Raw genomic sequence first — 24110 nt, 5'->3', positions numbered from 1 at the left:
GCAGGAGGAAGAGAGACAGAGCCGTGAGCAGGAGAGATGGGTGACCCATTACCATCACCTCAAACACACTACGACCAAACAGGCAGGCTTCCGGCACGAGGCTTTTTATTCTAACAGCACTGGGGGGCTCAGCCTACCTGCCAGACAGTTCCCGGGAGTGAGGCTGGTCTTTCCTGGCAGATAAGACACAGTTTTGTTGGGTGAATGAGCGGCTCCTCCCTCGGTGCAGGAAGAGCTCCCCCTGCACTGGGTAATGAAACTGTCTTTCTGAAGGCCGGGCAGTGCACAGCGGCCCTTCCTCTCTGGAAATGCCCAGGCTCACACAGTCCACTTCAGACACCTGCAGACAGAGGGGAAGCCAAGATGAGGGGAGAGAGGTCTGGGGAGGCTGTGGGAAGGAGGGAGTGGGTGTGGACAGCAGGTCTCATGCTCACCTGGTCTCCTGGTGGGTCCCCAGACAGCGCACAGTGCAGTACCGGGCGCCGCAACTGACACAGGTGTAGGGGGAAGGGAAGCCACACACAGCACAGAAGGGGCGCTGGGGCCGCGATGGGGGCCCCGCACAGGCCGTCAGGTAGTTGGGGCCCTCGGCCACACTCAAGTTCTGCAGAGACAAGGGGCCGGCTCTAGGACTCCTCCGCCCACCCATGCAGCGAACACCTGCCAGGGCCAGGCTCACCCCTTCCCTGTGGGGTCCTCCCAGGCCGACCCTCCTCTCACCTGCTCCTCCAACAGGGCCTGAAAGTTTTTTCGGAAGCGAAGTTTAAAATGATCACCTCGAGTTTTCTTCTTTTTCTTTCCTAGGGGTCAAGGGCGATCCGTTGCTTGGCACTTGCCCAGAAAGACAGCATCCTTCTCTGGTTCATCACTCCCCGTGCCCATGCGCCCTCCTGGTTCTTTTGGAGACAGAGTCTCCCTCTGTCACCCAGGCTGGAGTGCAGTGGTGCGATCTTGGCTCACTGCAACCTCCATCTCCTGGGTTCAAGTGATTTTCTTGCCTTGGCCTCCTGAGTAGCTGCGATTACAGGTGTCCACCACCATGCCTGGCTAATTTTGTTTTTGTATTTTTAGTACAGATGGGGTTTCACCATGTTGGCCAGGCTGGTCTTGAACTCCTGACCTCAAGTGATCCGCCCACCTCAGCCTCCCAAATGCTGGGATTACAGGCGTGAGCCACCACACCTGGCCCTGCCCTCCTGGCTCTAAGTCGGCCCCTCGCTACCAGCCTCTGCCCTCCACCCCAATTCTCCAATCCCAGCTGACAGTCACCTCCATGCCCCCAAGCCTAAGGCAGAGCTCATCTAGTCTCTCTTGTTTATTTCACATACACGAGAGGAAACTGAGGCACAGAAAGGGGGTGTGGTTGCTCACAGCCATGGGAGCCAGTCACTGGCAGAGGCACCAGAAGCTCCCGGGTCCTCCCACAGCCTATGTTGGGCGGACTCTCCCGCCATCCTCTCAGTCCCATCCCCCGCTTCCTCCTCCATCCGCCTCACCAGTGTCCGCGTCATCATCAAACTGAGGCAGTCTCTTGCCGAGCTGAGGGAGTCCCGCGTGGGGGTCATCCTGGAAGTTGTCATTCTCCAGGGCCTCCAGCTGCCGGTTGATGCGACGCTGCCGGGCGGCCCGGTCCAGCACCCGCCGCTGCCCGGGGTCCTGGGAGCGAACTGGATGGAGCAGAGCACACAAAGTTACAGGGCTTCCGAGAAAGAGCAGTGTGGCCGCCGCTCTGGGCAGGGCGAGGAAGGCACCCAGGGTGGAAGCTGCAGCTCTCTGATCTCATCCCCATTGCCAAGCCCTCGGTCCCCTTGTCTCCTCCCAGGCCAAGCCCCGGAGCCCACACTTCCTGTCCCACCAGCTGAGACCCTTTCAGTTTCTCCCACCTGTTTTCTCCGCCTTCCTCTCAATCCCAGTCCCAGCCAGTAAGCCCCGTCCTGGAGACAGCTCACTGCTGACTGGGGAGGTCACGGCACCCTGGGGCTTCCAGGCTGTCCTGGGCCCTCAATACACATGGCCCTCATGCTCAGCATCTCACCTCCTACCTCAAAGGAACCAGTGGCCACCCACGCTTGGACATGCTCATCTTCCAGGCCACCTACCCACAAACGTGATGCCAAGTGGGCACACTCCTGCCCTGGAGCCCCCCAAGTCCCACCACTGAACCCGAGCCTTCACCTCCAGCCCATTCCCTCCCTCTCCCATCTTCCACCCCTCCTCCTCAACCGGCACTTTCCATCAAAAAGCTGGCGACGCTCATGTGTCTACTCGGCTTCATGGCTCCTTCTCCTTCACAGCAACTCACGTGACGTGTTGCTTTTTCACCTCCCACCCTCTCCTCGAACCCCGAAATCTGACATCTGCCTGGTCATCCACGGGGGACCACCCACACTCGGGGCCCCAGAGCGGCTCCAGTGTGCCTTCCTCCTCCTCCTTGGACCTGAGCCCTGTCCACCCTGTGGCGGTGCTGACTACCTTCATCGAGTAGAAAGAGACTCTTTGCTTGCTTCCTTGACAAAACTGCAGGCCTTCTCCACGTCCAGCAATCCTCCAGCTCCAAATCGGCTGCTCTCCCTGCCTCTATGGAGGTGGCTGGCCCTCTTCTCTGCTCAGTCTACACACTCTTCCTGGGATTTCGAATCCAAACAAAGGGCTCTGATGATCACCCACAAGCAAATGACTCCTAGAGTGACTCCCTCAACACAGAACCTGCTCCCGGGCTCCAGAACTGGCCATGCAGCCGGCGCCTGGTGAGGCCGGGCGTGGTGGTGCACGCCTGTAATCTCAGCACTTTGGGAGGCCAAAGGATCGCTTGATGCCAGGAGTTAGAAACCAGCCTGGGCAGCATAGCCAAACCCCATCTCTACAAAAAATTAAAAATCTCAGCACTTTGGGAGGCCAAAGGATCGCTTGATGCTAGGAGTTAGAAACCAGCCTGGGCAGCATAGCCAAACCCCGTCTCTACAAAAAATTAAAAAATAAGCCAGGCGTGGTTGCACACGCCTGTAGTCCCAGCTACTTGGGAGGCTGCAGTGGGAGGATTACACAGGCCCGGGAGGTTGAGGCTGCAGTGTGGTGGCCATGATCGCACCACCACTCCAGCCTGAGTGACAGAGCAAGACTGTCTCCAAAAAAAAAAAAAAAAAAGAAAGAAAGAAAAAAGAAATCACCCACTGGCCCCGTGGACACTGCAACTCAAAATTTAAAAAAATTCCCATCCAAGTCTGCTTCTCCTGCAGATTCTCTCTAAGCAAATGGAACCATCTATGCAGACATCCAAACCAGAAACCTAGAAGTTATTTTAACCTCTTTCCTCAGCTGGACATAGTGGCTGACCCCTGCAATCCAGCACTTTGGGAGGCTGAGGTGGGCTCATCGCTTCAGGTCAGGAGTTCGAGACCAGCCTGGCCAATGTGGTAAAACCCTGTCTCTACTAAAAATACAAAAATTAGCAGGGTGTGGTGGCACATGCCTGTAATCCCAGCTACTCGGGAGGCTGAGACACAAGAATCGCTTGAACCCGGGAGGCGGAGGTTGCAGTGAGCTGAGATCGCGCCACTGCACTCCAGCCTGGGCACCAGAGCGAGACCCTGTCTCAAAAACAAAAAACAAAAAACAAAAAACCTCTTTCCTCATTGCCTTATCAGCTGTTTGCCAGATTCTGATAATTTTGCATAATATATCTCTTTATTCATTAATCACCTGTTAACCATAATAATAACAGCACCAGCCCCAGTAGCTATCACTTGTTGGACACTTACTATGAGCCAGGCACGTGCTCAGCTCTTTGCATCACCTGAACCATTTAACCCTTACAACAGCTGTATGGGATAGTATCATCATCCCCAATTTACCAACATTCTGAGATTAAGAAACATGTCCAAAGTCCACATAGCTAGCAAGTGACCAGGTCAGGAGTCAAAGAACTACCCAGCATCAAAAAGCATGACCTTGCCAGGCACAGTGGCTCATGCCTGTTACCTCAGCATTTTGGGAGGCCAAGGTGGGTGGATTGCTTGAGCGCGGTAGTTTGAGGCCAGCCTGGGCAACATGGCAAAACCCTGTTTCTACAAAAAAATACAAAAATTAGCCAGGTGTAGTGGGACACACCTGTAGTCCCAGCTATTCAAGAGGCTGAGGCGCAAGGATTACTTGAGCCCAGGAGCTCAAGGGTGCAGTGAGCTGTGTTTGGGCCACTGCACTCCAGCCTGGGTGACAGAGCAAGACCCTGTTTCAAAAAAAAAAACCCAAAACCAACCAAACAAAAAAACCATGATTGTGATCACCTTACTACTCTGTCTCCCCTCCAAATGCCAGGCAGTGCTCTAGGTTTTAGGGATGCCAAAGCTTACAGTCCAGTGGCAAACACAAATGATTAATCAAACAAACACAGTAAGTACAGCATAGGGTAGGCTAGGATATGGAAGTATAAAGTGCTGCAGAGCCCAGGACAGAAACACCCAACCTGGCCTTGGAGTAGTCAGGGAAGACTTCCCAGCAGAAGGTAAGTCCAGGTTAAGGCCTAACTGGTGAATGACCTGGCTAGGGGAGACAGCAAGGTATTTCAGGCCTTGAGGCCAACATGAAATAAGTCATGGCTGGGAGACTGCGAAGCCTTTGAAAAACGGAAACGGCCAAGCGCAGTGGCTCATGCCTGTAATCCTGGCATTTTGGGAGGCCGGGGCAGGCGGATCACGAGGTCAGGAGATCAAGACCATCCTGGCTAACCGGTGAAACCCTGTCTTTACTAAAAATACAAAAAATAAGCTGGGTGTGGTGGTGGGCGCCTGTAGTCCCAGCTACTCCGGAGGCTGAGGCCGGAGAATGGTGTGAACCCGGGAGGCAGAGCTTGTAGTGAACCGAGATTGCGCCACTGCACTCCAGCCTGGGGGACAGAGCGAGACTCCGTCTCAAAAAAAAAGAAAAACTGAAAGCGCCAAGCGCAGTGGCTCATGCCTGTAATCCTAGCATTTTGGAAGGCCGAGGCCGGAGGATCACCTGAGCTCAGGAGTTCAAGACCAGCCTGGGCAACATAGTGAGACACCCATCTCAACAAAAAATTTAAAAACTAGCCCAGCATGGTGGACTGCACCCACCTGTAGTTCCAGCTACTCAGGTGGCTGAGGCGGAAGAATCACTTGAGCATGGGAGGTTGAGGCTGCAGTGAGTTATATAGAACCACTGCATTCCAGCCTGGGTGACAGAGCGAGACTCTGTCTTAAAAAAAAAAAAAGCCTTTGCTGGCTCTCCAATGTTTCCCCACAGAGTTCAAACTCCTGGGCAGTGTGTATGATGCCTTTCAAAATGTAACCTTTCCCCAGCCTTCCATCCTTTCTTATTACTCTGTAAGATCCAAACTGTGGACTTGGCTTCCTAAGCGACTTGCTTTTTCTTGCTTTACTGCCTTTGCACGTGAGGTTCCCACTGAGAGCAACCCTAACTAGACTTCCAAGACTCAATTCAAGCTTTTTCATTTTTCCTTCAAGCTTTCACAGTCCCCTGCCTCCCAGAACCTGGGCTAGATGCCACGCCTCCCTGTTCCCAGGCGCTGTGCTTCCCTCTGCCATAGTACAAATCACAAATCACAATAAAATACAGTGTTAGGTCTGCGTTTCTATCCCCCTTCCAGAAAAAGCCAATGCTTGGATAACAGGGGTCTTTCTCCTCTTCATCCCCAGCGCCTGGCTTGGAGCAGGCATCAATAAAACGTGAATGAAGGGTCAACGCCAGGACCCGAGGGCTGAGGAATGGATTTAAGAGGAATAGCTGGGGCCGGGCGCGGCAGCTCACGCCTGTAATCCCAACACTTTGGAAGGCCCACGCGGGAGGATCGCTTTGAGGCCAAGAGTTGGAGACCAACCTGGGCAACTTAGAGAGAGCCCGTCACCACATAACAAATTAAAAATTAGCCAGGCGTGGGGCCTCATGCCTGCAGTTCCAGCCACTCGGGAGGCTGAGGTGGGAGGACGGTTTGATCCCAGGAATTCGAGGCTGCAGTGAGCTATGACTATGCCACTGCACTCCAGCCTAGGTGAAAGAGCGAGACCATGTCTCAAAAAAAAAAAGAGGAATGACTAGGTAAGAAAATTCTAGGACTGGTTTGGACTTCGGAAGGGGAAGGGGGCGAACCGCGGGGGCTCACATACCCGAAGTTTTCTTCTCCACCATTGGCACAACACAACTGTCGGAAGAGACTGCTGCGCACGCGTACTAACTCTACGGCTTTGGTGGCGGCGCCATCACTTCCGGTGGCTTGTACTTCTGCGCGTGCGCCACAGCTTTGACTCATTACGTGGCGTTTCCTTGGAGACGAGAAAGCTTTTCGCCATGTTTTATAGGGGCAAAACCACTTCCGGCCTCAGTGTGGAGGTGTAAATCTTGTGGCAGCCACGAAATGGGTCATTTTAAAGATGTGGTCACGGTGTTCTTACGAGAAATCTTATTTTCCTTTGGCCCTTGTGAAGATGCTGTGATCACAAAGGCGGCCCCTGGAGCTTCTCCTCCGGGCAGAAGAGGAGGTGGGCTGGACTGTCAAAGAAAGTGGCTGGCTTCCTTGGGCAGTCCGAGTTTCCTAGTGGCCCTCTGCAGAAAGCTCAACTTCCAGTTCCCCCAGGCCTCCGTCCCGCGGCGGACTCCTAGGCTTCCTCCCTTCCTGTCGCCGCCAGCCCCTCGCTCTCCCCGTCTTCCGCCCGCACTCTCCGGGCAGGGCTGCGGCCAGGACCCGCCCCCGCGTCCCGCCGGACCCTCCGCCAGGGGTCACTTCCCCTGTCTAGGTTTCAGCTTCCACATGTGTCAAGCGGCTGGCTCGGCCCAGAGTCCCTGTCTCCCGCCCGCCGGCCCGAGCCGCCGCCCCTCCCCCGCCTCCTGTGCGCCCGGGACAATCCTCGCCTTGTCTGCGGCGCCGGCATCTGGAGCTTTCTGTAGCCTCCGGATACGCCTTTTTTTCAGGGCGTGGCCACAGCCGAGCTGCTCTTCGCGGCGGCCGCACACCAGCCCGAGCGCCCCCTTCCCGGAGCTCCCCTCCGGAGCTGGGATCCAGGCGCGTAGCTGAGATCCCAGGATCCTGGGTGCTGTCTGGGCCCGCTCCCCACCATGACCTCCTCGGGGCCTGGACCCCGGTTCCTGCTGCTGCTGCCGCTGCTGCTGCCCCCTGCGGCCTCAGCCTCCGACCGGCCCCGGGGCCGAGACCCGGTCAACCCAGGTGAGATCCCGGGGAGGCCCGGCACGGCCGAGTGGACAGAGGCTGACGCGCCTGCCAGCCTGGCCCGGAGTGGGTCGGAGGCTCGAGGAGGTGTCTGGCCCGTCCCCCGCCCAGCGTGCTCTTGAGGCTGAGTCGCGCCAAGCCCCTCGCCCATCACCACCCTGAACCGGGGTTTCCAGCCTCCCTGTGCAAAGGGACTCGGAATTCCTGGGCACCACTCCCTCCCTGCCCTCCCTGGGGTCAGAGCATTCCTGGGTGAGAAGAGTTTAAGAATGGGAAGGAAGAAAGGGAGGGAAGTCGAGTGAGAGGGAGGACAGCAAAGCACGTGAGGCCTGGAGCTGGGCGGTGGATCTCAAGTGCCATTTCTCTCTTGTAACAGAGAAGCTGCTGGTGATCACTGTGGCCACAGCTGAAACCGAGGGGTACCTGCGTTTCCTGCGCTCTGCAGAGTTCTTCAACTACACTGTGCGAGTGAGGAGAGGGAAAGGCCCCTGGGAGGGGATCCCAGCAGGAGGGGTGGGCTGAAGTCTGGATGCCCAGGTCCCCACGGTGAGCCTGGTCAGGAGTTCCCCCGACAACTCCCCACCCCTTGCCTGGCATGGGTCACCTTCTCCACAGACCCTGGGCCTGGGAGAGGAGTGGCGAGGGGGTGATGTGGCCCGAACAGTTGGTGGAGGACAGAAGGTCCGGTGGCTAAAGAAGGAAATGGAGAAATACGCTGACCGGGAGGATATGATCATCATGTTTGTGGATAGGTAACGGGGCTGGGGATAGGGAGCAAGGTAAGGATGCTGAGGTTCCCAGTGGACCCCTACCCATCCTCCCCTTCCTCACCCAGCTACGACGTGATTCTGGCCGGCAGCCCCACAGAGCTGCTGAAGAAGTTCGTCCAGAGTGGCAGCCGCCTGCTCTTCTCTGCGGAGAGCTTCTGCTGGCCCGAGTGGGGGCTGGCGGAGCAGTACCCTGAGGTGGGCACGGGGAAGCGCTTCCTCAACTCTGGTGGTGAGTGGCAGAGTGCCCAAGGCAGAGGGGCCAAGAGCGGTGGGACACAGAGTGTTAAAGGTGCCTGAGGGCTGGAGACGGCCTGGGGGACAGGCCCTGGGACCCTGGGAGTCTCGGGGTCAACACTCCCCCTCCCTGCCAGGATTCATCGGTTTTGCCACCACCATCCACCAAATCGTGCGCCAGTGGAAGTACAAGGATGATGACGATGACCAGCTGTTCTACACACGGCTCTACCTGGACCCAGGACTGAGGGTAGGGAAGGCAGAGGAGTGGGCGCATCCCGCAGCTCTGTGGGAGTGGAGGCCTCAGGCTGAATGGGATTGGAGGAGCAAAGGGGTTGCAAAGAGAAAAATGTGTGCCTGGGCGTGGTGGCTCACTCCTGTAATTCAAGAGCTTTGGGAGGCTTAGGCAGGAGGATTGCTTGAGCCCAGGAATTTAAGACCAGTCTGGACAACACAGTTGAGACTTCATCTCTACAAAAAAAGGAAAAAAAAAATTAGCCAGGCTTCGTGGTGTACGCCTGTAATCCCAGCTACTTGGGAGGCTGAGGTGGGATGCTCACTTGAACCTAGGAGTTTGAGGATGTTTTGCACCACTGCACTCCAGCCTGGGTGACAGAATGAGACTCTGTCTCTCACAAAAAAAGAAAAACCATGGTGGCTCATGCCTGTAATCCCAGCACTTTGGGAGGCCGAGGCGGGTGGATCACCTGAGGTTGGGAATTTGAGACCAGCCTGGCCAACATGGTGAAACCCCGTCTCTACTAAAAATACAAAAATTAACCAGGCCTGGTGGCAGTCTCCTGTAGTCCCAGTTACTTGGAAGGCTGAAGCAAGAGAATCAATTAAACTGGGAGGCAGAGGTTGCAGTGAGCTGAGATCGTGCCATTGCACTCCAGCCTAAGCAACAAAAGTGAGAGAAGAAAAAAAGAGAGAGAGAGAAAAGTGAGAAATGATGTCCTTCCCACGCCTTCCATTTTAACCACTCCATCGCATCTCATTCCATTTAGGAGAAACTCAGCCTTAATCTGGATCATAAGTCTCGGATCTTTCAGAACCTCAACGGGGCCTTAGGTGAGGAGGAACACAGCCGCAGGTGGGCGATGCGCAGCCTCTGCAGCTAGGGGTCTTGAGCTGGGAGAGGCTTCTGGAGGAGCTGGGCCGATGCAAGCCCACCTCTATGTGGTTTTGTCAGGCGTCTGAGTGGCTGGTTGTGTAAGTTGCACTGTGCTGATGGTACTACCAGAAGCAAGGGAAGCAAAAACGTGTCTGGCATCTGTTGCACACATGCTGTGCCTGGGCACCGGGCCAGGGACTTTTTTTTTTTTTTTTGAGACAGAGTTTCGCTCTGTTGCCCGGGCTGGAGTGCAGTGGTCCAATCTCGGCTCACCGCAGCCTCCACCTCCCGGGTTCAAGTGATTCTTCTGCCTCAGCCTCCCGAGTAGCTGGGATTACAGGCATGCACCACCAGGCCCAGTTAATTTTGTATTTTTAGTAGAGACAGGGTTTCACCATGTTGGCCAGGCTAGTCTCGAACTCCCAACCTCAGGTGATCCGCCTGCCTCGGCCTCTCAAAGTGCTGGAATTACAGGCATGAGCCACTGTGCCCGGCCTACTTGTGTGATTTCATTTAACAAAGGGAAGGTCCCTGGTTATCCTTCTACAGATGAGGAAAACAGCTTGTGGAGGGGTTGCTGACTTGCCTCCGGGGATGGGGAGAACGGGGAGAGAGAGAGGCCAGGCACGGTGCCTCACGCCTGTAATCCCAACATTTTGGGAAGCCAAGGCAGGAGGATCACTTGAGGTCAGGAGTTTGAGACCAGCCTGGCCAACATGGCGAAAACCCGTCTCTACTAAAAAAAAGTAGAAAAATGAGCTGGGCGTGGTGGCGGGTGCCTGTAATCCCAGCTACTCAGAAGGCTGAGGCCGGAGAATCACTGGAACCTGGGAGGCAGAGGTTGCGGTGAGCCGAGATTGCGCCACTGCACTCCTGCCTGGGTGACAGAGTGAGATTCCTTCTCAAAAAAAAAAAGGCTAGGTGTGACGGCTCACATCTGTAATCCCAGCACTTTGGAAGGCTGAGGCGGGCAGATTGTGAAGTCAGAAGTTTGAGACCAGCCTGGTCAACATAGTGAAACCCAGTCTCTACTAAATATACAAAAATTAGGCTGGGTGTGGTGGCTCATGCCTGTAATCCTAGCACTTTGGGAGGCCGAGGCAGGTGGATCACCTGAGGTCAGGAGTTCGAGGCCAGCCTGGTCGACATGGTGAAACCCTGTCTCTACTAAAAACACAAAAATTAGCTGGGCATGGTGGTGCGCGCCTGTAATCCCGGCTACACGGGAGGCTGAGGAAGGAGAATCGCTTGAACCCTAGAGGTGGAGGTTGCAATGAGCCAAGATCGTGCCACTGCACTCCAGGCTGCATGTTGGGAGTGAGACTCCATCTCAGCATAAAAAACAAAAAATATAAATACAAAAATTAGCCAGGTGTAGTGGCATGTGCCCGTAGTCTCAGCTACCTGGAAGGCTGAGGCAAGAGAATCGTTTGAACCCAGGAGGCAGAGGTTGCAGTGAGCTGAGACCGCGTCATTGCACTCCAGCCTGGGTGACAGAGTGGGACTCCATCTTAAAAAAAAAAAAAAAAAAAAAAGGAAGGAGAGAGAGAATATGAGGAGGGGTAGGGATGCTGAGGCTCCTACTGGCCCCCCGCTCAGCTCACCCTCCCCTTCCTCGCCCAGCTGCGATGTGATACGCAGGTAGTAGGCAGTGGAGCTCTCTGGGCCAGCAGCCTGGTCAGAACCCAAAGGTTCCTGTCCACAACGAGCCACACTCCAGGATAGCCCTGGTGTTCCTTTATTCCTGGAGAATTTGGGACCCCATATTTAGAAAGATGTGTTGCTTGGTAGCTCCCAAAGAAAGGGGGTCTGAAGCCTGGCCTTTTTCTTCCCCAGATGAAGTGGCTTTAAAGTTTGATCGGAACCGTGTGCGTATCCGGAACGTGGCCTACGACACGCTCCCCGTTGTGGTCCATGGAAATGGTCCCACTAAGGTGCCACCAGTGGTCTCAACCCCCGCCCCGCCCTGCCCCAACCCCCAGGCACCTCCAACCCTTCTGAGAAGCCCTTCTCAGCCCCCATAGCAGGGGTGCCTGACCCCCACCTCTACCCCTGGAGGCCTCAGCCACTCAGCCTCAGTCTGTCCCCAACAGCTGCAGCTCAACTACCTGGGAAACTACGTCCCCAAAGGCTGGACTCCCGAGGGAGGCTGTGGCTTCTGCAACCAGGACCGGAGGACACTCCCGGGGGGGCAGGTGAGGTGGGGGTGCCAGGGAGGGGCACGAGAGGGCAGCGTGCTGAGCAGGAGGTGTGAGGACAGTGGGCTGGGGGGCAGTGGGGGCATCGCTCCTGGGTCCCTGCACCTGTCAGGGTGGAGGTTGGGTGGGGGCAGCAGAGAAGTCCGGGCTTCTCTCTGAGTCCCTGCATGTTGCATCTTCCAGCCTCCCCCCCGGGTGTTTCTGGCCGTGTTTGTGGAACAGCCTACCCCGTTTCTGCCCCGCTTCCTACAGCGGCTGCTGCTCCTGGACTATCCCCCTGACAGGGTCACCCTTTTTCTGCACAACAACGTGAGACTTCCCCCTTGGAGCCTCTCCTGAGGGATCCTTTCCCTGCCCTGATCAGAACTCGCGTGCCCCCACCCCCATCTCCTTCCCGCACCCCCATCCCTCAGGTGCCGCCTCCCTGCCCTCTGAGCCCATCCCCCTATGTCATCCCCTCCCAGGAGGTCTTCCATGAGCCCCACATCGCTGACTCCTGGCCGCAGCTCCAGGACCACTTCTCAGCTGTGAAGCTGGTGGGACCGGAGGAGGCTCTGAGCCCAGGCGAGGCCAGGGACATGGCCATGTGAGCGAGTGCTTGAGGGGGAGGAGAGGGTGGGATGAGGGTGTAGGGTCAGGGGTGCTGCCACCTGCTGCCTGGCCCTCGCCTCACCTGTCACCCGTCCAGCCCCTCCTGGGCCTCCCCATTCGCGTCCTTGCAGCCCCCACGCTGTCATCCCCGCCCTTGCCAGCTCACCCAGACAGCAGAGAGCCTGGGGAAGGAAGGATAGACACTGCCTCCCTCCTTTTCTCCTGGGGGCATGAGCCAGTTCCCCCATCCACACCACCTCCCCGCCCGCCGCCGTCTCAGCTCGCCTCTCACCTCCAGGGACCTGTGTCGGCAGGACCCCGAGTGTGAGTTCTACTTCAGCCTGGACGCTGACACTGTCCTCACCAATCTGCAGACCCTGCGTATCCTCATTGAGGAGAACAGGTGGCTTACCCCCTCTCCCCGCAGCCGGAGGGCACCCCAACAGGCCCCGGGAACCCCACTCCTGCCCTGGGCACCGGGCTCCCCAGGCCTGCTCCCGTCTGCCTAGCCCTCACCCCCACCTGTCTGCAGGAAGGTGATCGCCCCCATGCTGTCCCGCCACGGCAAGCTGTGGTCCAACTTCTGGGGCGCCCTGAGCCCCGATGAGTACTATGCCCGCTCCGAGGACTACGTGGAACTGGTGCAGCGGAAGCGAGTGTGAGTGCTGCCAGCCTGCAGCCCCCCGCCTCCTCCGACCCAGGGCCCAGGTAGACCCAAGCCCCCCACTCTCAGGGGTTTGGAGTGGTCACCAGTCAGAGGTGCCACGAGGCTGGGTGCAGTGGCTCACACTTTTGATGCCACCACTTTGGGAGGCCGAGGTAGGAGGACTGCTTGAGCCTGGGAGTTTAAGATCAGCCTGAGCAACGTAGCAAGATCCTATCTCTATAAAAAACTTAAAATATTAGCTGGGCACAGTGGTGTGTGCCTGTAGTCCCAGCTACTACGGAGGCTGAGGTGGGAGGATCACTTGAACTTGGGAGGTTGAGGCTGCAGTGAGCCATGTTTCCACCACTGCAATCCAGCCTGGAAACAGAGGGAGACCCTGTCTCAAGAAAATAAAAAACAAGGGCTGGCCGCGGCGGCTCACGCCTGTAATCCCAGCACTTTGGGAGGCCGAGGCGGGTGGATTACTCGAGGTCAGGAGTTCGAGACCAGCCTGGCCAACGTGGTGAAACCCCATCTCTACCAAAAATACAAAAATTAGCCGGGCATGGTGACTGGCACCTGTAATCCCAGCTATTTGGGAGGCTAAGGTGAGAGAATTGCTTGAACCTGGGAGGTGGAGGTTGCAGTGAGCCAAGATCACACCACTGCACTCCAGCCTGGGTGACAGAGCAAGAGTCCGCCTCAAAAACCAAAAACAAGAAACAAAAAAGAAGTGCCACAGCTTGAGGTAGGAACTGACTGCATTCTGGGATATGGGGCAGTTGTGACCAGCAATGCTTGACAAGGGACATGCAGGGGCCTTATATTCAGGGACTGGGATACCCTGAGGGAAGATGGACTTCCCGGGATGAACTGGGCAGAATTTGGGAGGCCGCCCTCCCAGCTGACCGCGGTGTCGGTGCCTCCAGGGGTGTGTGGAACGTGCCATACATCTCCCAGGCCTATGTGATCAGGGGTGATACCCTGCGGACGGAGCTGCCCCAGAGGGACGTGTTCTCGGGCAGTGACACAGACCCAGACATGGCCTTCTGTAAGAGCTTTCGAGACAAGGTGAGCGCGGTTGTGTGGTCTGGCCTGGGGGCAGTCCCCCGGACTCCAGGCATTGCCTGCATCACGGACACCCCCACCCCACTACAGGGCATCTTCCTCCATCTGAGCAATCAGCATGAATTTGGCCGGCTCCTGGCCACTTCCCGATACGACACGGAGCACCTGCACCCTGACCTCTGGCAGATCTTCGACAACCCCGTCGTGAGTGGGGCCCCCACGCCCAGAGCACACAGGTTCCCCGCTCTGTGCTAAGGAAGACACCAAACGTGATGGCTGCCGCCAGCGCAGGACACTGAGCGGGAGGGGGTGGTCCCCTGGGGGCTGGGAGCGAGGGGGTCACAGATCTGATGTGACCCCCACCCTCCCACAGGATTGGAAGGAGCAGTACATCCACGAGAACTACAGCCGGGCCCTGGAAGGGGAAGGAATCGTGGAGCAGGTGAGCCCGCACAGCCTCCCCACCCGCCCCCTGCCCTCATGGCCATCGCCTCCTGGGGGCCTCCGATTCAAAGTTTTCACACTGAGTTCCCCAGAGATCTGAGGGTTTTCTGTTCAGACAAGATGAAGGCAGAGGCCGAGCAGAAGGGACTCTTGCCCCCAAACCCAGCATTGATCAGACAGCCTCTCTTCTCCTGTGTATTGGGTATATTGGTGTTATGCATGAAATCACATCTTTAAAGAAGAATGGGGCTGGGCTCAGTGGCTCATGCCTGTAATCCCAGCACTTTGGGAGGCCAAGGTGGGTGGATCGGTTGAGGCCAGGAGTCCAAGACCAGCCTGGGCAACATAGCGAGAATCTGTCTCTACAACAACAACAAAAAAAATTAAATAAGAAATGAGGCCAGGAGTGGTGCTCATGCCTGTAATCCCAGTACTTTGAGAGGCTGAGGCAGGCAGATCACTTGAGGTCAGGAGTTCAAGACCAGCCTGGCCAACATGGCAAAATCTTGTCTCTACTTAAAAAAAAATACAAAAATTAGTCAGGTGTGATGGCGTGCACCTGTAGTCCCAGCTACTCGGGAGGCTGAGGTGGGAAAATCGCTTGAACCTGGGAGGCAGAGGTTGCAGTGAGCCAAGATCATGCCACTGCACTCCACCATGGGTGACACAGCGAGATCCTGTCTCAAAAAAAAAGAAAAGAAAAAATTAGCTTGGCATGGTGCCATGTGCCTGTAGTTCCAGCTACTTGGGAGGCTGAGGTGGGAGGATCGCTTGAGCCCAGAAGGTTGAGGCTATAGTGAGCTATGATTGTGCCACTGCACTCCAGCCTGGGTGACAGAGCAATACCCTATCTCAAAAAAAAAAAAAAAGAGGTATGCACTGTTACGGAAGTTTGGAATCCACTGTCCCAGCAGGAGGGGCTCCAGGACCCTCTGCCACCTCTGCTGTGCCAGAAACCGGTCCTCAGCCTTGCCACCAGCCCCTACCTGACGGGTCCCCGGCTGCTCTCACAGAGCCTTCCCTGCTCCTCCCTGCCCCTTCCCATTCTGCCTGCTGCCTGTCCCCTTCCCCGTTCTGCAGCGTCAGCTAGCCCTCTTCTCCCTCGCCCTGTCCTCAGCCATGCCCGGACGTGTACTGGTTCCCACTGCTATCAGAACAAATGTGTGATGAGCTGGTGGCAGAGATGGAGCACTACGGCCAGTGGTCAGGTGGCCGGCATGAGGTAAGGGCCTGGGTGAGGAGGGCAGAGGGCTCCCCAGAGGAGGAAGTGCGGGATCCGGTAAACAAACAATGGAATCAGGAAAATGGGAGCAAAGAGGGGTGCCCAAGGGGGAGGCAGACTCTGGGGTCACAACTGCATTCATTCATGTATTCAAGAAATATTTACTGCTGGGCACAGTGGCTCATGCCTGTAATCCTAGCACTTTGGGAGGCTGAGGCGGGAGGATTGCTCGAGCAGGGGGAGTTTGAGGCCAGCCTGGGCAACATAGCGAGACCCTGTCTCTACAAAAAATTTTAAAATTAGCCGGGTTTGGGCCAGGCGCGGTGGCTCACACCTGTAATCCGAGCACTTTGGGAGGCCGAGGCGGGTGGATCACCTGAGGTCAGGAGTTCGAGACCAGCCTGACCAACATGGAGAAACCCCATCTCTACTAAAAATACAAAATTAGCTGGGCATGGTGGCAGGCGCCTGTAGTCCCAGCTACTCGGGAGCTGAGGTAGAATTGCTTGAACCCGGGAGGCGGAGGTTGCAGTGAGCTGAGATCGCCCTCCAGGCTGGGCAACAAGAGCGAAACTCCATCTCAGAAAAAACAAAAAATTAGCTGAGCATGTCCCTGTGGTCCCAGCTATTCAGGAGGCTGAGGCAGAAGGATCACTTGAGCCCCAGAGTCAGAGGCTGCAGTGAGCTATGATCATGCCGCAGTACTCCAGCCTGGGTGACAGAACAAGACTCTGTCTCTAAAAAAGGAAAAAAGGAAATCATTCCTGGGCCACTGTCCTAGACTGCACTGCAGGAATGCCTCGTGCTGGCCGAGCTCTGCCCTGCTGTGAGCAGCAGCCGCCACACAGCTTCTAAGGCTGCAATGAGCAGCCTGGGTGCAGTGGAAGCCACGGGGAAGCCTTGACCCAGACTTGGGAGGACTAGGGAGCTTCACAGGACAGGTGACATCTTAGCTGAGACTTGAAGGGCCAGGAGCAGTGAGTCAGGCTGAGAAGTAGCAAAGAAGACTGTTCGCACAAAGGAACACAGGTGTGAAGGCTGGAGGACAGGAGGAAGGAGGCTGGACTGCCCTGGGGCGGGGGGCGCCATGGCCGGAGGGGCGGGTGGCTCAGTGCCCACTGCCCCCAGGATTCAAGGCTGGCTGGAGGCTACGAGAATGTTCCCACTGTGGACATCCACATGAAGCAGGTGGGGTACGAGGACCAGTGGCTACAGCTGCTGCGGACGTATGTGGGCCCCATGACCGAGAGCCTGTTTCCCGGCTACCACACCAAGGTGCGCTGCCCACCTGCCAGCTGCCTCCCCACCTTCCCCACCCCAGTCCCGGGCAGGAAGTCTCCACGCAGACCCCTTTCGGCCCCCGCAGCATTTGGGCTCCATGCACTTTAGTTCCCAGGGGAATGAGATGCTGCAGGAGGCACCCCAGGGGAGGGAGGGAGCCAGGCTGAGACCCGGGGCGAGGCTTGGCCCTCATCTAATGCCAGTGAGCAGCGAGACCCTCCCATGCAGGGGTCCCGCCGCCCCTCCCCTCCCCTCCCCGGACAGGGACCATCATCTCCCTGAAGACCCCCTGCGATGGCCAGGCGTGGTGGCTCACACATGTAATCCCAGCACTTTGCGAGGCCAAGGTGGGCGGATCACCTGAGGTCAGGAGTTCAAGACCAGCCTGGCCAAGATGGTGAAACCTCGTCTCTACTAAAAATACAAAAATTAGCCGGGTGTAGTGGCGGGTGCCTATAATCCCAGCTACTCAGGAGGCTGAGGCATGAGAATTGCTTGAAACCGGGAGGCAGAGGTTGCAGTGAGCCAAGATTGTACCACTGCACTCCAGCCTGAGTGACAGAGCGAGACTGTCTCAAAAGAATAATAATAATACAAAATAAAAGACCCCCTGTGCTCACAGCTGTCCCTGCAGCCTCTTCCCTCCTGTCCCCCAGGCGCGGGCGGTGATGAACTTTGTGGTTCGCTACCGGCCAGACGAGCAGCCATCTCTGCGGCCACACCACGACTCATCCACCTTCACCCTCAACGTCGCCCTCAACCACAAGGGCCTGGACTATGAGGTGCGCCCCAGCCACACTACCCACCCACTCTTCACCTCGGGACCCTCGGGTCCCCACCAAGAGCCCCTGCATGTACCCCCAGCTCCCCTCCCTGCCCATTTCCCAGTGATTTTGTGGGTATCAGCTCCTAGATCGCTTCTGGGCAGGCGGCCTCTGCTTCCTCCTGGATCTTCCTGTCTGCAGGCACCCCAGCACCCGGTGTCTGCCATATGTGCCATCTCCCTTGTCGCCCCGGTCTGCTGCACCGTGCCCCCTGGTCTGGCCGCCCTGCCTCCTGTATCTGCGTGCTCCCCAGGCCCCACGTCTGCTCACTCCACGTTTCCTTTCCCTTCTCTTCTTTTCAGGGAGGTGGCTGCCGCTTCCTGCGCTACGACTGCGTCATCTCCTCCCCGAGGAAGGGCTGGGCACTCCTGCACCCCGGCCGCCTCACTCACTACCACGAGGGGCTGCCAACGACCTGGGGCACACGCTACATCATGGTGTCCTTTGTCGACCCCTGACACTCAACCACTCTGCCAAACCTGCCCTGCCATTGTGCCTTTTTAGGGGGCCTGGCCCCCATCCTGGGAGTTGGGGGATGGGTCTGTCTCTCTCCCCGCTTCCTGAGTGCATGAACTGAATATGTCACCTTGCTCCCAACACACGGCCCTCTCAGGAAGCTCCCAGAGTCCCCGCCTCTCTCCTCCGCCCACAGGGGTTCGTGGGCACAGGGCTTCTGGGGACTCCCCGCGTGATAAATTATTAATGTTCCTCAGCCTCACTCCGAATAAAGGACAGTTTGTAAGTCTGGAGTCCATTGGTCTGCCCATTAACCCCATCTCCCCTCCTGCCAGCAGCGTAGACGGGAGAGACCCTGAAAAGGGAAGACGAGGAAAAGGGAGAGGCAGAATGTTAGACCCTCGTGGGAACCTGGAAGCTTCCCTGGCTCCCACTTTGCCCTTACCCTGCATTGCCTGAGCTGGAGACAGTGTGTGAGAGGGGCCGGGCACGATGGCTCACGCCTGTAATCCCAGCACTTTGGGAGGCCAAGAGGGGGCAGATCACGAGGTCAGGAGATCGAGTCCACCCTGGCTAACACAGTGAAACCCCGTCTCTACTAAAAAATAGAAAAAATTATCCAGGCGTGGTGGCGGGCATCTGTAGTCCCAGCTAATCGGGAGGCTGAGGCAGGAGAATGGCATGAACCTGGGAGGCAGAGCTTGCAGTGAGCTGAGATTGTGCCACTGCACTCCAGCCTGGACCACAGAGTGAGACTCCATCTCAAAAAAAACAAAAGTGCGTGAGAGGGCACAGACCAAAAGAAGGACTTCCCAGGCCGGGCACAGTGGCTCACACCTATAATCCCAGTACTTTCAGAGGCCGAGGCAGGCGGAGGATCACTGGAGGCCAGGAGTTCAAGACCAGCCCGGACAACATAGCAAGACCCCCATCTCTACAAAAAATAAATTAGCTGGGCGCAGTGGCTCACACCTGTAATTCCAGCACTCTGGGAGGCTGAGGTGGATGGATCACCTGAAGTTGGGAGTTTGAGACCATCCTGGCCAACATGGTGAAACCCTGTCTCTACTTAAAAAAATACATAATTAAGCTGGGCACGGTGGCCCGTGCCTGTAATCCCAGCACTTTGGGAGGCTGAGGCAGGCAGATCACGAGGTGAGGAGTTCAAGACCAGCCAGGCCAAAATGGTGAAACCGCATCTCTACTAAAAAATACAAAAATTAGCTGGGCGTGGTGGCGGGCGCCTGTAATCCCAGCTACTTGGGAGGCTGAGGCAGGAGAATTGCTTGAACTCGGGAGGGGGAGGTTGCAGTGAGCTGAGATCGCGCCATCGCACTCCAGCCTGGGCAGCAAGAACGAAACTCCAACTCAAAAAAATAAATAAGCCGGGCTCAGTGGCTCACGCCTGTAATCCTAGCACTTTGGGAGGCTGAGGCAGGCAGGCAGGCAGATCACTTGAGGTTAGGAGTTTCAGACTAGCCTGGCCAACATGGTGAAACCCTGTCTCTACTAAAAATATAAAAATTAGCCAGCTGTGGTGGCACAGGCCTGTAATCCCAGCTACTCGGGAGGCTGAGGCAGGAGAATTGCTTGAACCTAGGAGACGGAGGCTGCAGTGAGCCAAGATCATGCCACGGTACTCCAGCCTGGGTGACAGAGCAAGACTTCGTCTCAAAACAAAAAAAGCTTTCCCACGCTACCCACAGAAGGCTCCATCTGGCGTTGTTCTGGATTCCTGTTGTAACTTAAAGAGAAACTTTCACAACATCCGGAGCCCTTGATGTCCTGCAAATGAAGGAGGAAGATGTCCTTAATTTCCTTGCAGCAGGAAACCAATTAGCTGGCACCAATCTTGACTTACAGATGGAACAGTACATGTATAAAAGGAAAAGTGATGGCATCTACATCCTAAATCTGAAGAGGACCTGGGAGAAGCTTCTGCTGGCAGCTCGTGGCATTGTTGCCATTGAAAACCACGCTGATGTCAGTGTCATACCCTCCAGAAATACTGGCCAGAGGGCTGTGCTGAAGTTTGCTGCTGCCACTGGAGCCACTCTAATCGCTGGCCGCATCGCTCCTGGAAACTTCACTAGCCAGATCCAGGCAGCCTTCCGGGAGTCACGGCTTCTTGTGTTTACTGACCCCAAGGCTGATCAGCAGCCTCTCACAGAGGCATCTTATGTTAACCTACCTACCTTGCGCTGTGTCACACAGATTCTCCTCTGCGCCATGTGGACATTGCCATCCCAAGCAACAACAAGAGAGCTCACTCAGTGGGGTTGATGTGGTGGATGCTGGCTCGGGAAGTTCTGCGCATGCGTGGCACCATTTCCTGTGAACACCCGTGGGAGGTCATGCCTGAGCTCTACTTCTACAGAGATCCTGAAGACATTGAAAAAGAAGAGCAGGCTGCTGCTGAAAAGGCTGTGACAAGGAGGAATTTCAGGGTGAATGGACTGCTCCAGCTCCTGAGTTCACTGCTACTCAACCTGAGGTTGCAGACTGGTCTGAAGGCGTGCAGGAGCCCTCTGTGCCTATCCAGCAGTTCCCTACTGAAGACTGGAGCACTCAGCTTGCCATGGAAGACTGGTCTGCAGCTCCCACCGCTCAGGCCACTGGATGGTTATGAGCAACCACTGAATGGTCTTAAGCTGTTTTTGCACGAGCTCTTTTTTTTTCTTTTTTTTTTTTTTTTGAGACAGTCTCGCTCTGTCACCCAGGCTGGAGTGCAGTGCTGCAATCTTGGCTCACTGCAGCCACCACCTACCAGGTTCAAGCCGATTCTCCTGCCTCAGCCTCCCAAGTAGCTGGGATTACAGGCGCGTGCCACCACACCCGGCTGATTTTTGTATTTTTAGTAGGGGGTTTCACCACGTTGGCCAGGCTGGTCTCGAACTCCTGACCTCAGGTGATCCACCCACCTCAGCATCCCAAAGTGCTGGGATTACAGGTGTGAGCCACTGCGCCCGGCCCTTGCACAGGCTTTTAAGCAACATGGAAATAAAGTTGATGGAAAATAAACATCAGTTTCTAAATAAATAATAAATAAATAAAAATAAATTAACTGGGCATGGTGGTGCATGCCTGTAGTCCCAGCTACTCAAGAGGCTCAGGTGGGAGGATCACTTGAGCCCAGGAGTTGGAGGCTGCAGTGAGCTATGACTGAGCCACTGCACTCCAGCCTGGGTGACAGGGTGAGACCTTGACTCAAAACATATATATAGGCCGGGTGCGGTGGCTCACGCCTGTAATCCCAGCACTTTGGGAGGCCGAGGCAGGTGGATCACGAGGAGATCGAGACCATCTTGGCTAACACAGTGAAACCCTGTCTCTACTAAAAATATGAAAAATTAGCTGGACATTGTAGCAGGCGCATGTAGTCCCAGCTACTCTGGAGGCTGAGGCAGGAGAATGGCGTGAACCCGGGAGGCAGAGCTTGCAGTGAGCCAAGATTGCACCACTGCACTCCAGCCTGGGCCACAGAGCGAGACTCCGTCTGGAAAAAAAAATCTATCTATGTATCTATCTATCTATCTATCTATCTATCTATCTATCTATCTATACACACACACATCAAACAGGCTTGTTCACCTCTCCTAAGATATCTCTTGCCTCCAACAGCTCACCATCCACATCTAGAATCCTCTTTTTAAAAAATTTATTTATGTTTATTTTTATTTTATTTTATTTTATTTTTGAGACAGAGTCTCGCTCTGTCGCCCAGGCTGGAGTGCAGTGGCGCAATCTCGGCTCACAGCAAGCTCTGCCTCCTGGGTTCACGCCATTCTCCTGCCTCAGCCTCCCGAGTAGCTGGGACTACAGACGCCCGCCACCACGCCCGGCTAATTTTTTTTTTTTTTTTTTTTGTATTTTTAGTAGAGAGGGGGTTTCACCGTGTTAGCCAGGATGGTCTCGGTCTCCTGACCTCGTCGTGATCCTCCTGCCTCGGCCTCCCAAAGTGCTGGGATTACAGGCGTGAGCTACTGCGCCCGGCCTATTTTTTATTTTTATATTTATTTATGTTTGAGATGGAGTTTTGCTCTTGTTGCTCAGGCTGGAGTGCGATGGCATGATCTCGGCTCACCGCAACCTCCGCCTCCCGGGTTCAAGTGATTCTCCTGCCTCAGCCTCCTGAGTAGCTAGGATTACAGGCATACGCCACCACACCCGGCTAATTTTGTATTTTTAGTAGAGAAGAGGTTTCTCCATGTTGGTCAGGCTGGTCTCAAACTCCTGACCTCAAGTGATCCACCCGCCTCAGCCTCCCAAAATGCCGGGATTACAGGTGTGAACCACCATGCCCGGCCTTTTTATTTATTTATTTTTTGAGACAGAGTCTTACTCTCTCACCCAGGCTAGAGTGCAGTGGTGCAATCTCAGCAAACTGCAACCTCCACCTCCCGGGCTCAAGCGATTCTCCTGCCTCAGCCTCCTGAGTAGCTGAGACTACAGGCGCCTGCCACCATGCCCAGCTAATTTTAGTATTTTTAGTAGAGACGGGGTTTCACCATGTTGGTCAGGCTGGTCTCGAACTCCTGACCTCAAGTGATCAACCCGCCTCGGTTTCCCAAAGTGCTGGGATTACCAGTGTGAGCCACCGCACCTAGCCTTATCTTTATTTTTTTGAGATGGGGGAGGTCTCACTATGTTGACCAGGCTGGTCTCGAACACCTGGCCTCAAGCGATCCTCCCATCTAGGCCTCCCAAAGTGGTGGAATTACAGGCGTGAGCCACCACACCTGTCCTGGAATCCCTTTTCTTCCTCCTGTCTAGTCTTCAGGGAAAACCTCCTTTAAGGAGCCTTCCTTCCTGCTAGGTGGGGCTGATCACCTGGTTGGTTCCCTTTCCATGGGATTGAGCACCGTTCTGGCCAGACTTTAGAATCCATCTCGCCCTGGGCCTCACTACTCTTGTCCCATGTCCTGTGGATGGCGGCAAGCCGAGTAGGGACAGGAGAAAACACCTCTTGGCAAGCGTCCTCCCACAGAGGCCTACGCTGCTCTTGCAGGTCCTGGGCCTCAGGGACCAGCCCTGATGACTGGCAGGTTTTTGGGCTGTTTTGATTCATGCGGGAGCCCTGCCCTTTGTAGGACACACCATTCAGACCACCTCTTTCCTTCCCAGAGGGTCCTGGTTTCTGTGTTTTGTTTTTTTGGTTGTTGTTTTGTTTTGGGGGGGGGGTTATTTTGCTTTGTTTTTGTTTTTTGAGACAGCCTCTGTTGCCCAGGCTGGAGTGCAGTGGTACAATCATGGCTCCCTACAGTCTCAACCTCCTGGGCTCAAGCAATCCTCCCGCCTCAGCCTCCCAAGTAGCTGAGACTATAGGCATGTGCCACCACACACGACTAATGTTTTTTGATTTTTTTTTTTTTTTTGGTAGAGATAGGGTCTTGCTTTGTTGCCCCGGCTGGTTGAACTCCTGGGCTCAAGTTATCCTTGGCTTCCCAAAGTGTGCAGGGATTACAGGCCTGAGTTGCCACAACTGACCAGCCCCCGACCTCTGCAGAGTTCAAACACCTCCCCCAGGTGCCGGGCCACACCCCTGGTCATCTCTGTTGGTCCCATTGGTCATAGCCTTGCGAGCCCAGGTAGTGATTCCTTCCCTGGGAGCATGGGGCTCCAGTGTGCAGAGCAGCAAAGGGGGCGGAAATGGGGGCGGGACCAAGGTCAAGGGTCAGGGCTAGCATGTTGAGCCAAAAGGAGATGTGCTTAAGAAATGGGGATGGCCCCTGTGTGTTGTTCCTCTAGAATATGGTGGCCTCCTCCAGCCTCCTCCAAAGGGGTCTCCAAGTGTTTGCTGTCCCGCAATGGGTCTTCTCCTTCTTAGGGCTTGGTGAGGTCCCAAGGCCTGGGGATCTGGGCAGGGCCCCAGCAGCTGGTGATCTGTTTCCCTTTACCCCAAGGGAGGAGGTGTAGGGAGGGAGTTTGGGAAGCAGGTAGAATGGAAGGGGGCAGAGGGAAGACTTGGGCTTAAACACCTGTACTGTGAGCTCCCCCTGCCCCATCTTCCAGCCCAGGTGCACCTGGCAGCCTGGCTCTTGCATTCCTCGGCTAGGCTTGG

At 55.9% G+C, this 24110-nt stretch overlaps 2 protein-coding genes across 3 annotated transcripts; one reads left to right on the top strand and one right to left on the bottom strand.

Annotated features, from left to right (window-relative positions):
- Positions 1-88: 88 nt before the first annotated feature.
- On the bottom strand, positions 89-6907 carry ZNHIT1 (zinc finger HIT-type containing 1). Its single transcript, XM_024249502.2, has 5 exons — positions 6144-6907; positions 1497-1667; positions 721-800; positions 435-604; positions 89-340 (listed from the first exon to the last, which is right to left on the bottom strand). The coding sequence occupies exons 1-5, from the start codon at positions 6163-6165 to the stop codon at positions 319-321; spliced, it is 465 nt and encodes a 154-aa protein (XP_024105270.1). The 5' UTR covers positions 6166-6907; the 3' UTR covers positions 89-318.
- PLOD3 (procollagen-lysine,2-oxoglutarate 5-dioxygenase 3) lies at positions 6769-18342 on the top strand. 2 transcript variants are annotated; one of them, NM_001135399.1, is given in 19 exon segments: positions 7042-7198; positions 7578-7669; positions 7817-7953; positions 8037-8200; positions 8343-8455; positions 9213-9276; positions 11156-11253; positions 11413-11514; positions 11701-11826; positions 11982-12103; positions 12407-12511; positions 12641-12766; positions 13684-13825; positions 13913-14026; positions 14196-14264; positions 15384-15488; positions 16617-16763; positions 17426-17551; positions 17896-18342. In NM_001135399.1, coding segments are annotated over 19 exon segments (2217 nt in total). In that variant the 5' UTR covers positions 7042-7089; the 3' UTR covers positions 18052-18342.
- Positions 18343-24110: the final 5768 nt, after the last annotated feature.

Source organism: Pongo abelii, chromosome 6 (assembly GCF_028885655.2).
Source record: "Pongo abelii isolate AG06213 chromosome 6, NHGRI_mPonAbe1-v2.0_pri, whole genome shotgun sequence".
Classification (NCBI taxonomy): domain Eukaryota; kingdom Metazoa; phylum Chordata; class Mammalia; order Primates; family Hominidae; genus Pongo; species Pongo abelii.
The sequence above is the reverse complement of the archived record's forward strand: the minus strand, read 5'-3'. Positions and strand labels throughout refer to the sequence as shown.